Source organism: Lithobates pipiens, unplaced genomic scaffold, assembly GCF_037356315.1.
Source record: "Lithobates pipiens isolate NorthernLeopardFrog02 unplaced genomic scaffold, aLitPip1_a1.2 Scaffold_27, whole genome shotgun sequence".
In the NCBI taxonomy this organism is placed as follows: domain Eukaryota; kingdom Metazoa; phylum Chordata; class Amphibia; order Anura; family Ranidae; genus Lithobates; species Lithobates pipiens.
Window position 1 is genome coordinate 162670628 of NW_027507788.1, and position 13415 is coordinate 162684042.

Sequence of the window (13415 nt, forward strand, 5' to 3'; positions counted from 1 at the left end):
TTAGCGAAAAAGCGCCTCAGTGTTAAAGGGGTATAAGTGATAACATGGAAACTTGCTTCATTGAAATGCAGTGAAAAAATTATGAAATGTAGGGAGGTTGCTGAGAAAAAAAAATTGTCACCTAGCATTATTTTTACAGTTTGCCCCCCTTGATAATAATGGGTTACTCAAAGTTTAGGTTGCCATAAATTGCTGGCTGTTTTGGGGAAAGATAGCAGACAAATTGCTCTAAAAAAAAATTATAAATTAGGGAAAAAATGACAAAAGTATAAATTAGACTTTTAGAATTAGAATCTCTTGAGAACAAACCTCAAAGTATTGATTGTGGCATTTAATGGGCTTGTATGTGTTTTACCTCTCGCAGCAGACACAGACTTCCTGTTGCTTCCTTTTTATTACAAAGGAAAGCTACTGTACATTGTGTACATGCAAGCCTGCAGATCCTTTGTCCTACATACACAGTACCATGTAGCCCAATTGCTTTGAATGGGATACTGGTGCCACCTGGCATAGGTCTTAACTCCTTGTCCAGGTACAACCAGCTAGTCAGGGTTTTCTGTGCCCTGGCTGCTATAGCTGCCAATGATGATCATTGTATTCTGCCGGTGTGGAAGGCTCTCTGCCAGGAGAACACAATAACTCAGTGGGAGGGATTCCCCCAATAACATTAACTGTATTGATGAGAGAATTGAGCAATTTTCCTCATTCAGCCCATAGTTGAAGGAGAGGAAATTGTGTATGACTTGCTTAAAGTGATTGTAAGGGTTATTTTTGTTTGTTTTGTTTTTTAAATAACATATCATACCTCCACTGTGCAGCTTGTTTTGCACAGAGTGGCCCCAAACCTTGTCTTCTGGGGTCCCCCGGCGGCTCTCACGGCTCCTCCCCACATCAGATAACCCCCTAGGAGAAGTGCTCTCCCAAGGGGGTTACCTTACAGGCGCGCTCCCGAGTCCAGCATTCGGCATCCATAGCCGCTGAATGTATGACTTGGCATCTTCTCCCGGCGCCTGTGTCATTGGATTTGATTGACAGCAATGGGACCCAATGGCTGCGCTGCTATCAATCTATCCAATCAAGAGCCAAGAACCCCCGGGCAGAGAGACAGCTCGTCCCCTCCGGGTCAAGTTCCAGGGCTCGGGTAAGTAAAACGGGGGGCTGGGGGACCGGTCATTGCCAGGTGTTTTTTCACCTTAATGCATTGAGGTTAAAAAACCTGAAGGTTTACAACCCCTTTAAGTATTTACAGCATCTTAGTACAGGTTTTAAGTGTAAGCAGATAACGGTGAATGTATTGGTGGCTTGCCAAGTACAGTTTTTTTTGTGTAAGGCCTCATGCACACGGACGTTTTTACAGCCACTTTTTTGAGCTTTTTTTGCAGCTTAAAAACGGCTGTCCATGTTAGTCTATGGCTTCATGCCCACCTAGGCGTTTTTGAGCTGCAAATGGCATAGGCGTTTTTAAGCTGTAAAAAAAACCCAGGACCAGTGCGTTCCGTGGCGTGGAGCTAGAGCTGTAAAGACGCGAATCCCGGAAAAACGCGCAAAAACGCACATAAACGCGCAAAAACGCGCAACATATTTTCTTTGTTTTCTGAGTGCTATAGCCAAGAGATGTGTTTCTTAAAAAACGCTACTTAACGCTAACGCTAAAAAAACGCGCAAAAACGCCAATGCAAAACGTGGTAAAAATCACGTTTTTAACAACAATTTTTCCATGCATCGGAGCTAGCTTTGCAGCCAGTTTTTTAAAACGTCCGTGTGCATGAGCACTTAATGTAAAAACATGTATAGACACAAAAGGCTTAATAGCGTAATAAAAGTCACACAGTCAATAAAAATTGCTTGTTGAGCGCCTTTGAGTTTCAATCTTCAAACTCCAAGCTACAAAATGCTCAGGTGTTCATTGTTCATTGCAGCCTTTCCTGTGGATGATCGTCCAGGGCTGACCATTAGCAGGTAGCTTTCTCCAAAAATATTCCATAGACATCCATCTCCTAATAGCCCTGAAATCTATTTTTCATTAAATTGTTTTTACTGTATTTTTCTACCGCCTCATAATGTCCCGAGCTCTTGAGCCTTTACCCCACTACCCCCCCTCGCTTCGGTTTGGAAGGAGTAGTGCATGTAAGCAAGCCATAGATGATGCAATTTTCTTTCCTGAGAGGGTGGCTACGATTCTACATACAGTGGGACCATGAACAATGAACATAGATACACTCTAAAAGGAAGTCGAATCATAACCGTGTAAGAACAAAAAATAAATACCTTTTGGAGGAGCTGAGGGCAATAGGAAGTACTTTTTTTGAGTTAAGAATACATAGTTGAATAGATATTTTTTTTCTTTTTTTTAAACCCCTCTCTCACCCCACTCTAGGTCAGTGAAGCTGTCTACACTGATGCGCAGTCATGTTGGAACAGAAAGATGTTATCCTCAAACTGTTCTCACAAACTTGGGAGCATCAAATTGTCTTGGTATGCTGATGAAATTAAAAGTTCCCTTCACTTGAACTATAAGGGCCTAGCCCAACCCCTGAAAAACAACCCCACACCATAATCTCCCCTCCACCAAATGATTTGGACCAGTGCACAGAGCAAGGTCCATAAAGACATGGATGAGTGCGTTTGGGGTGGAGGAACTTGACCTCAACCCGATAGAAAACCTTTGGGATGAATTAAAGCGGATACTGCGAGCCTAGCCTTCTCATCCACATCAGTGCCTGACCTCACAAACGTGCTTCTGGAGGAAAGGTCAAACATTCCCATAGAGACACTCCTAAACCTTGTGGACAGCCTTCCCAGAAAAGTTGAAGCTGTTATAGCTGTAAAGGGTAGGCCAACTCAATATTGAACCCTATAGACGAAGACTGGGATGCCATTAAAGTCCATGTGTGTGTAAAGGCATGTGTCCCAATACTTCTGACAATATAGTGTATATTTAATTCTAGCTACCTGACAAGATTAATATTCATTAAACTAGATATAAATCCGAACCAAAAGCACTGTATATCATAAACTATTTGCTTTTTTTTTTTTTTTTCAAACGTCCTTACATCTTGGTGCTGCTGACCTCCTACAGCCTCTTTGCTGCATCCTGTAAATATGCATTCAAGCAATGGCTACATGACCTTTTTCAGGGTGGGTTTCCAGAGGGTGACTACATTGAACTGTACATGCATACTGAAATTTGAAATGGTCACTTGTAGTCTCCATTAGAAGCCCATGTGATTGGTTGACAGTGCTGGAACACAGTTGGGAGACAGTGATAGAGCGTTATCAATCAATAACAGTAGGTGCTTTAAAGTGGTTCTAAATTCGCAAGGATTTTTTATTTTTTTTTACTATAATGCATTACTGTTAAAAAAAACTTTCACAAGTTGTTTGCCAACCCCCCCACCCCCCGTGTGTGTAAACACACAGATCGCGGTTCTCTGAGAGAAGAGACTGATCGTGTGTTCATACAATGCAAGTCCTGTCCCCCCTACAGTTAGAGCACAGAAAGAGAACCCAGTTAACCCCTTGATCGCCCCCTCGTGTTAAGCCCTTCCCTGCCAGTGACATTTTTTACAGTAATTAGTGCATTTTTATAGCACTGATCGCTGTATAATTGTCACTGATCCCAAAAGTGTCCAATTTTTCCGCCTCAATATTGCAGTCCAAAAAAAAACGCAAATCGTCGCCATTACTTGTAAAAAAAAAAATGAAAATGCTATAAATCTATCCCCTATTTTGTAGACATAAAAACTGTGCAAACCACTTAATATACGATTATTGTGATTTGGGATATTTATTATAGTAAAAAGTAAAAGATATTGTGTTTTTATTTCAAAATTGTCGCTGTTCTTAAATAAAATAGAAATAAAAACCACAGAGATGATTAAATGCCACCAAAAGAAAGCTCCATTTGTGGGAAAAAGAGAACGTAAATTATGTTTGGGTACAATGTCACATGACCGCGCAATTGTCAGTTAAAGCGACGCAGTGAAAAACTGTAAAAAGTGCTCTTGTCAGGAAGGGGGTCAAATCCTCTGGGGCTGAAGCGGTTAAATTCTTACCTGTGTCATGTATCAATCCAGCACTGTGCCCGTCTGCAACAGCGCTGACCTCTGTTCCTGATCTCATGGGACAGAGGCCAATGACTCCCACTACTGTCAATCAAATCCAGTGGGGGGGGGGGGGGTGTTGTTGGGGCTTGCTATATGTGTCTTTAGACACATACCCCAGCCTAGAAGCTGTTGGAGTCATATGGAGAACAGGAGGAATGCTGCCAGGGGAACCCAGAAGAGGCAGTAAGGGGCAGTTTTGTGCGATACCAATGCACAGCGCAAAAATGGTTTTACTATCACTTTAACAAAGACCCATATGACAGGATCACTAAGGATTATTTTATTGAAAACTGCAGATTGGGACTATTGAAAATGACTTAAACTGGGTAGACATGCATCGCAATTCAGCTGTTTCAGCAGGAACCGGAGGAATTTCAATCTGTGTGTAGCCTTGGTTTACAATTGACTTCTGTTAAAGGGTCCTGCTGGAAAGCCAGCATTCAGTCAGCCGCTGCAGCCCTGATCAGTGTATTCTGAGGGGGAGGTGTTTCTGGAGTCCCCGCTGTCAGATTACAATAGCACAGCAGGGGAGATCCCTGCATGCACATCACTTGTGAGGATGTTGGCATCTGTCAGTTTTTTTGTTTGTTTTGTTTTTCATTCAAGCTAGAAGTTGAACAAAAAAATAAAAATAAATACACAGGTTTAGGTTGGGGAAGAACACATGAGTTGCAAGGGGAAGGCAATATCAAGCAGTCCTGTAGTTGGCAGCTGTGGTGTAAATTTTTATCTCCATGCAGTTCAGTACAAGACTGCAATAGACTCTGTAAATATAACTCAGAAATAAGGATGAGCTCCGGTGTGTTCGCACGGTCCACGTGCAGAGCCCAAAGTGAAACACGGTTTCACTTTGGCTGCAAAGGAGTCTTTGCTTAGTTTGGAAGAGACAAGCCCTTCCCCCCACACCCCTATTTATGAGTAGGGATGAGCTCCGGCGTGTTCACATGCTCCATGTGCAGACCCCGCCAGGAAGTCGGCACAGAGTTGCGCTAATCACAGGCAGTGAGGCATTGTCCTGATGCACGGCTGCAGAGATCGGGCAATGTCACACTGCATGTGATTAGCTCAGCGGTGCGCCGACTTCCTGGCGGGGTCTGCACGTGGAACATGCGAACACGCCCGAGCTCATCCATACTCATAAATAGGAGTGTGGGGGGAAGGGCTTGTCTCCTCCAAACTAAACAAAGACTCCTTTGCAGCCAAAGTGAAACCGTGTTTTACAAAACGATATCATAGTTCATGTATACTAACTATATATGGAGAAAATAACTTGCATGTATAGGTAAAAAAAAAAAAAAAAGCATTTTATTTATTTATTTTTAATTTTTTTGTAATTTACCTGTAAAGCAGTCCACCCACGATTAGCAGATTGTGGGTGTGATGCGACGGTCCTGCAGACTGTCTGTCTAGCTGTCTGACCGTACCTCTGATATGACCAGGCAGATACACTGTGACAGGAAGGCTCCACAAAATACCAGAGCATTTAACAGCACCCTAGTACTTCACTGAGAACCACAAAGGCTGTCAGACCTTGTAGTTTTCCATTCACAGAACACTGTTTGAGAAGATCCCCCGCTAGCTGTCAGAGCACCTGTAACATATTACAAAAGGTGAACTTATGCTTTAAATGATTTTTACTTCCCTAAAACCCTACCAAGCTCTCCCTACTTTGTAAAGTTTAGGTAAAGTGTGGCATTCATTAACGGTTGTAAACTAGATTTGAGCATAGTCTGTTTTAACAAAGAGTTAAAGAGCTGGCCATAGATGGATCAAAATGTGTCCTGTTCAGCAGGAAGCGGACGCATTTCAATTCATCTATGGGCAGGATGGTTGTACAACCAATTTGTCAGGATTTTCTCATGCATTCAGTGCCAGGGGCTAAAGCCACCAACAGTGACCATTGACGTCTACTGCTGTCACAATACAATAGCGCATCTGGAGGAATTCCCCCATCAACATAATGTGTTGCAGTGTTAATTTTGTTGACTAAAATATTTTCATCTACTAAATTACTACTATTTTAGTCAACTAAAATACAACTAAAACAATTGAGATGACTAAAATGGCATTTTAGTCAAAAGACTATGACTAAAACGTACTTTAATTTATATCACAACGGTTAAATCTGTGTCAGTAGTGCATGTTGAAACCTTGATACCATAAATAATAAACATGTTGTTAGATTTTTACTCCAAGAGTATATGTTTGGCGGTTCTAAAGAAATAATGCATTATAATTTAACCAAACCCATTAGATTTTAGTCAAATAAAATATGACTAAAACTAAAATGGCATTTTAGTCAAAAGACTATGACTAAAACTAAATCAAAAAATTTATGCCAAAATGAACACTCTTGTGTTGATGGGGGAAATTAAGAAATTTTCTTTCCTTCAACCTATGGTTGATTCAAGGAAAATTGCATAATGTATAGCCTGCCAAAAGCTGCGCTATTGTGTTGCAACAGCGGGAGGCTTCCCCACCATCAGAATACAATGATCACTGTTGGCGGCTAAAGCTGCCGGCAGTGATCTCACAAGAAAAACCCAGTAGGCTGGTTGTAATGATAGACAACCAATCAGCTTCTAGTTTTAATTTTTCAAAGCTAACTGAACAAGCTAAAGCTAGAAGCTGATTGGTTACTCTGAACTGCTGCTCTGGATTCTGTCCGCTCCAGTTTAAGTATAATTCCTCCATAGAATTGCAAAGTACACCCCTTCTATCACCATCCTCTGGGAATGCACCACCATCTTCAATTCCTGGGAAGGCAATGATTACATTTGTATATATATTTTTATTGAGCATTATCCGATTTGGGTGGAGTAGATCTCTCTTCTAACGGAAAAGGAGCATACTGGTTTAAAATGGGAAGCTGATGTAATCACTATATATAATTGACTGCACAGATCCAGCAGAGAGGGAAAATCTTTTATTAAAAAAAAATCTGTTCCTATAAAACACACTTGAAGGGGAAAACGCAGGAGCTAGGATTCATAAAACTGCAGGTATGCTTGTCAGTTAGAGGTATAAGAGTGTAAAAAGAATGTCTTCACAGAAAGGAATGTACATTATTTCCGAAAGGCTGGTTTTCTGTCACGTTTGTTTTGGATACTTGAGAACATTAGGTACAGTGTATGTGTTTGATCTGTGACCTTTGGAATTTCCAAGCTGACTCATCTGTAGCAAGCCGCTATGCAACTTTCTTTCTTTTGACATTGTTTCAAGGGAGAGAAGATCACTCGATGAAGGGATACCCTCAACTGCAAAGAAATATTTAAAATACTCAAGCGCTGGTGCGGTGAAAAAAAACTCCTAATAATAATGTGAATCCAATAAAATAAAATAAAAGCTGCACCAATGCCAGTGATCTCTCACCTATACAAATTGCAATAAGATAAATATAATCCGTGCGCTAATATAAAAACGAAATATCACACATATCCCCACTGTTCCTGTGTGCAAATTCCGTGTATATCCGGATAATAAATAAATATTAATATCCGTGTAAATAAATTAATATAAATTAATAATTAATTATAAATTCTGTGTGTATAAAATAAATTGATTCCATGTGTATAACTTATATAATCATCTGCACCTGATATACGTAATAAAAAATCTAAGATATAATAAATTGCACCTCTCATTAACTATAACTGCGATCAAGGGGCTCACAAATATTAAAGACCACAAGAATCAAGATAAATTATGTCCGGTGTTCAACACTCAGTCCCATATAAATTGTCCGCAAACACCAGGCTGGAAAAGCTCTCAATACTGTCCCGCTATTCCGCGTGTGTTGCTTCAATCTTGATCCATAATCCTTTGACTCTCATTCACCATAAATAGTGTACTACTGCAGTGTATAAAATCGGCTATGTATGCAAACAACTATGCACTCACAAACCCATTTCGATATAGGCATAAGGTAGCGGCAAAACGTCAGGTTACACTCCTCCTCACAACCTCTCCGTGTCTCCAAACACTACCGGCTTGACGTCACTGGCTCCTCCTCCCAATTTTCAGTCCTGAGACGGATGGGCTGTGCGTTACCCCTTTGAGGAGAGTTTCCTGGAAAAATGGACATCTCCGCCGGTTAGGTGTTGAACCTCCAGAAGTCGTGTTGGTGCCGACTCAACGCTTCGAGTACCTGGGCTTGATTCTGGACTCCTCAGAGGCGAGAGTCTTTCTCCCCTCAGACAAGCTACAGACTCTTCAATCTGCGGTAAAGTTGTTGGTGTCCCGCAGGTGGTCGTCGCTGCGTTTTTTCATGCAAGTTCTGGGTCTCGTGGTAGCTATTTTCGAGGCGATACCATATGCTCAATTCCACACTCGAGTCTTGCAGAAGAGATCCTGTCCAGATGGGACGAATCTCCCACATCCCTCAATTGTCAAATTCGGGTGAGTCAGCTAGTCAGAGATTCCCTACTCTGGTGGCTGAGGTGTCTGGCCCTTCAGTCCGGGAAGTCGTTCCTTCCTCTCCATTGGACGATGATCACAACAGATGCCAGCCTGACCGGCTGGGGGGGGGGGGGAGTTTGGGGCATACAGTCAGCCCAGGGTCACTGGACACAGGAAGAATCCCGCCTGCCGATCAATGTGGTGGAGCTTCAGGCGATCAGGGGGTGCCTCTCCACATGGTCAAAGAGGCTGCAGGGACGTCCGGTCAGGATCAAGTCGGACATCGCCATGGCGGTGGTGTATGTCAACCATCAAGGAGAAACAAGGAGCTTGGCTGCAGCACTGGAGGTCACTCACATCCTGCAGTGGGCAGAGCTGCGCGTGCCGGCTCTCTGTGCCATATACATTCCGGGCCTAGAAAACTGGCAGGCGGACTACCTAAGTCATCAGACTCTGGACCAATGGAAATGGTCGCTGCATCCGGATGCATTTTGGCTCATTTGCTTAAGGTGGGTCACACCAGATGTGGATCTCTTGGCTCAAACGGAAGGTACAGAGGTTTGTGGCCAGGACAAGAGACCCCTGGGCGGACGCGTCAGACGCGTTGGTGGCTCCATGGGGGCATTATCGGCTGATTTGTGCTTTCCCCCCGCTAAAACTCCTACCCCGTCTGCTACGCAGAGTGGAGGTCAAAGGGATTCCGATGATTCTGATTGGCCCAGATTGGCCTTGACATCCTTGGTACGCCAACATAGTCAGAATGGTGGCGGATGTTCCATGGCGGCTGCCGATGCGGGAGGACCTTCTGTCGCAAGGTCCAATGCTTCATCCTGCTTTACTGTCACTGGTTTTAACGTCATGGCTGTTGAAAGCCAGATGCTAAGGGACCGAGGACTGTCGGATTCGGTGATTTCCACTATGCTGAGGGCCTGGAAGTCCTCTTCTCTGAAGATTTATCATACGTGGAAGGCTTACGTCTCCATGTGTGAGGAGATGGGGTGGCGTCCACATACATATTCAGTTTCCAGGATCCTGCTGTTTTTGCAGGAAGGAGTGAATCAGAAACTTGCATTAAGCACCGTTAAGGGGCAGGTATCAGCTTTGGCTGTCTTTTTTCAGCGACCTTTGGCGACTCATTCATTGGTGAGTACGTTTGTTCAGGGGGTTTGACACGTGGCCCCTCCGGTTCGTCCACCGCTGCCTCCGTGGGATTTGAATCTGGTTCTCTTGGTACTTCAGAAACCGCTGTTTGAGAACATTAGGGAGATTCCCTTATTGACACTCTCAGAAAGTAGTCTTACTAGTGGCTATTACATCTGCCAGGAGAGTTTCTGAGTTGGTGGCCTTGTCTTACAAGTCTCCCTACTTTTTCCTACATAAGGATAAGGTGGTGCTGCGTCCGAAGCCTTTGTTTCTTCCAAAGGTTGTTTTGGCTTTTCATCTAAATGAGGACATTGTGCTTCCGTCCTTATGTCCTCGGCCGTCACATCCCAAAGAGGTTGCTTTGCATTCTCTGGATGTGGTCCGGGCTCTGAGGGTGTATCTATCTGCTACAGCTCTTTTCCGGAGGTCGGACTCATTTGTATCGGTGGCTGGTCCAAAGAAGGACCATGCGGTCTCGTCGGCCACTATTTCTCGGTGGATCAGACAGATCGTGTTTCAGGCTTATGCCATGAGGGGGCGGTGCCCCCCTGTCCTGTGCCTTCCAACATGGAGCGTCTGTTTCTTAGGTGTGTAAGGCGGCGTCCTGGTCGTCCGTTCACACTTTCACTAAATTTTACAAGGTTGGCATGAGCGCATCTTTGGATGCATGCTTCGGCCGCAAGGTTTTGCAGGCGGCTGTTTAAGGTTGCAACTCCTCTATTGAGGTGTTCCTTTTGTTATGGGTGGAGTTTATTTTCTTGCTGTTCCCATCCCTCGTTTTTTTACACTGCTTGGGGATGTCCCTAAGGTCAAGATTAATGGTGCTGTGTGCGTCAATGAACGAAGGAGAAAATAGCATTTTCTATTTCTTTGAACTTTTCTCTGAAGTTCATTTATGGACACAGCACCCACCCCTCCTATGTTTGTACTACTTTTTGACTAACTGAGCTGCTGGAAGCAGAGGGGTTATAGCCAGTAGGACCGACCCTGGGCAGTACTGTGCAGTTTTGCTGTTTTTACATGTTCTGCCTAGTCCTCTCCTGAAGGTGGCGATATAACCCCAAGGTCAAGATTAAAGGTGCTGATCAATGAATTTCAGAGTAAAGGATTTCATGGTGAGTACCAAATCCCTATTTTGTGGCGCTTTAGCGCTGTTTTAGGGGCGCTTTTGCTGCGCTTTTCAGCCACTAGTGGAGTGGTTTTTACCTTAAAAACAAGGTAAATAGTCCAGTTTCTCTGTGCTTTCAAAACGCTTTTATGGCGCTTTGAAAGCGCTGCGCATTCATTGCAATGGGCAGGGCACTTTGGGAGCGCTAGTTACAGCGCTCCCAACCTTCCCCAAAGAAGCTGCTTGCAGGAGTTTTTGTAACATCCCACAAGCACACTTCCACAGTGTGAAAAGACACACTGCAATGAATGGGAGATACTTTTCAGAGGCTATTTTTTAACGCCAAATCGCCTGAAACCCACCTCAGTGTGAAAGGGTTCTACTGCCAGCCATTTGTAGTTTGATTCTTGACTGGTTCAGCAGGTGTATGGGCAGGCTGAATGTACCAATTTGAACACTCCATCAACTTGGGTACAACCAGCCTGCTGGATTTTACTTGTGATTATCACTAGTGGCTGCTATAGCCTCAAGCGATATTCACTGTTTTTTTTCCAGGGGAACGACTTACCCTGTCTCTTGCTGGGAGAAGACATTACCTTGGCAGGAGGGAATGCCCTGTCAGCACTGTCTGTGTTGATGGGACAATTGTGCAAATTTTCTTCCTGCAAACCATGGTCTGTGGTCTGCCTAAGATAGGAGGCGTGTTACTGGTTTGAATCAGGGGATGAAATAAAGGGGGGGGGGGGGGCGTCAAAAATGCAGCCACTACCTCCTAAGGATTGGTAAGCTGCAATATATTACATATTTGAGATTACCACAGCCACTTCATCTGAGTGAAATTGTGACCTGTTGGTGCATCTTGAGGACTGGAATTGAGAAACACTGAGTTAGACTTAAATTTAGAGCATGTGTCATGTTTGATGTGATGAATGCATTGTTGTAGCTCAGCAACAAGCACAGTTAAGACACCAGCAAACATTTACTATTGTTTTTCACTACACATAATACAGACAAAATTTGACCACTTGCACTCCGCACCGCTTAATTAAATATTCTTGCATTTCTGCACCCTGTTGCCAGGAGCCGTGCTAAATCCAGAGTATGTACTTTGCTATGATCACACAGGGCCAGACAGCATTTCTGATGTGTGTGCAGAACACTGCACCTAACTCAATAAATAAGACACACTACACCTAAATTCAGTGCACACACACTTCTGTGATCTCTCCTGGCACGTACAGTACAGTGCATCTGGAAAGTTTTCACAACGCTTCACTTTTTCCACATTGTTATTGTACAGCCTTATTCCAAATTGGATTAAATCCATCCTTAAAAATGCTACAAACAATACCCCATAATAACAATGTGAGAGAAGTGTGTTTGAAATCTTTCCAGATTTATCAAAAAGAAAACAAATCCCATGTACGTAGGTATTCACAGCAGCCTTTGCTCGATACTTTGTTGAAGCACTTTTGGCACCAATTACAGCCTCATGTCTTTTTGAGTATGATGCTACAAGCTTGGAACACCTATTTTTGGTCAGTTTCAACCATTTCTCTTTGAAGGACCTCTCAAGCTCCATCATGTTGGATGTGGAGCGTTGGTGCACAGCCATTTTCAGAACTCTCCAGAGATGTTCAATTGGGTTCAAGTCAGGGCTCTGACATGCTTATGTCCTGACATAAAAGATGGTAGGATATGCATTTTGGGAAGTAGATCGTCCCCTTTGTCTTCTACTACTACTACTACAACTACTACTACTACTGGCTACCCTTTGGGTTAAATATATACATAATTGCGCTCTGCAGTTGTTACCTTTGCTGATCAGAGGTGGTGTCCCTATAACACTGTGACAAATGACTTTAGGACTAAGCAGAAACAAGGTCAATTAGCAAATGATGTGTAGATTGTAAAAAGTAAGTAGATAAATAATGCACCGATTAGATGTGAATAGTAGATTATAACCATGCCAAAAAGCTAATATAGAACAAAATCAATGGAAATGATCTTTCATACATCATGAATAATGGATTGATAATAAATAAGATCAAAAAATAACATAAAAATAAATACAAAAAGGAACTAAAATACTTATTGGGGAGTAAAAGCAGTATAAATATACACAGTATTATAGAGTGGGAAAGAGAGCTTAAAGTGGAGGGCCACCCTGAAAAAAAAAATACATAAAAATTTAGAAAAAAAAGAAAAATATATATTTTTTTAACTTGCCAGAAATGCCTGTTGCTAGGCACATTGTCCTAATCTGCCTCTTCCTCCTCCGCGGTGATGTTCTGTCTTCTCTCCTCCGTGCGGCGTCTTCTGGGTAATGGGTCGCGCTGTGTTCTGGGAACTGTGTGTCCCAGAACACAGCGCACCCCATTCACAAAGCGCTGCACGACTCACGCATGCGCAGTAGGAAACGGGCAGTGAAGCCGCAAGGCTCCACTGCCTGTTTCCCTTAGCCAAAATGGCGGCGCCGGGACCCGAGAGCCGAGGGACGGGTCAGCCTTGGGCAGCCGACATCGTGGGCGCCCTGGACAGGTAAGTGTGCTTATTAAAAGTCAGCAGCTACAGTGTTTGCAGCTGCTGACTTTAAAAAAAAAAAATTAAAACCGGTCCTCCTCTTTAACCACTACAATACATGGCACTTTCGCCCCTTT

General features: G+C 43.3%; 1 protein-coding gene across 10 annotated transcripts in view; it reads left to right on the forward strand.

Annotated features, from left to right (window-relative positions):
* Positions 1-13415, forward strand: part of LOC143934321 (CMP-N-acetylneuraminate-beta-galactosamide-alpha-2,3-sialyltransferase 4-like) — a 368047-nt gene that overhangs the window by 195281 nt on the left and 159351 nt on the right. For 4 of the 10 annotated variants that reach the window (XM_077457821.1, XM_077457820.1, XM_077457823.1 and 1 more), the window contains one exon: positions 2378-2475. The exons of the other annotated variants lie outside the window; for them this stretch is intronic. In XM_077457821.1, coding sequence (XP_077313947.1) covers positions 2410-2475 — 66 coding nt within the window. In that variant the 5' untranslated portion in view covers positions 2378-2409. The remainder of the gene's footprint in view (positions 1-2377; positions 2476-13415) is intronic. 10 annotated transcript variants of the gene reach the window in all.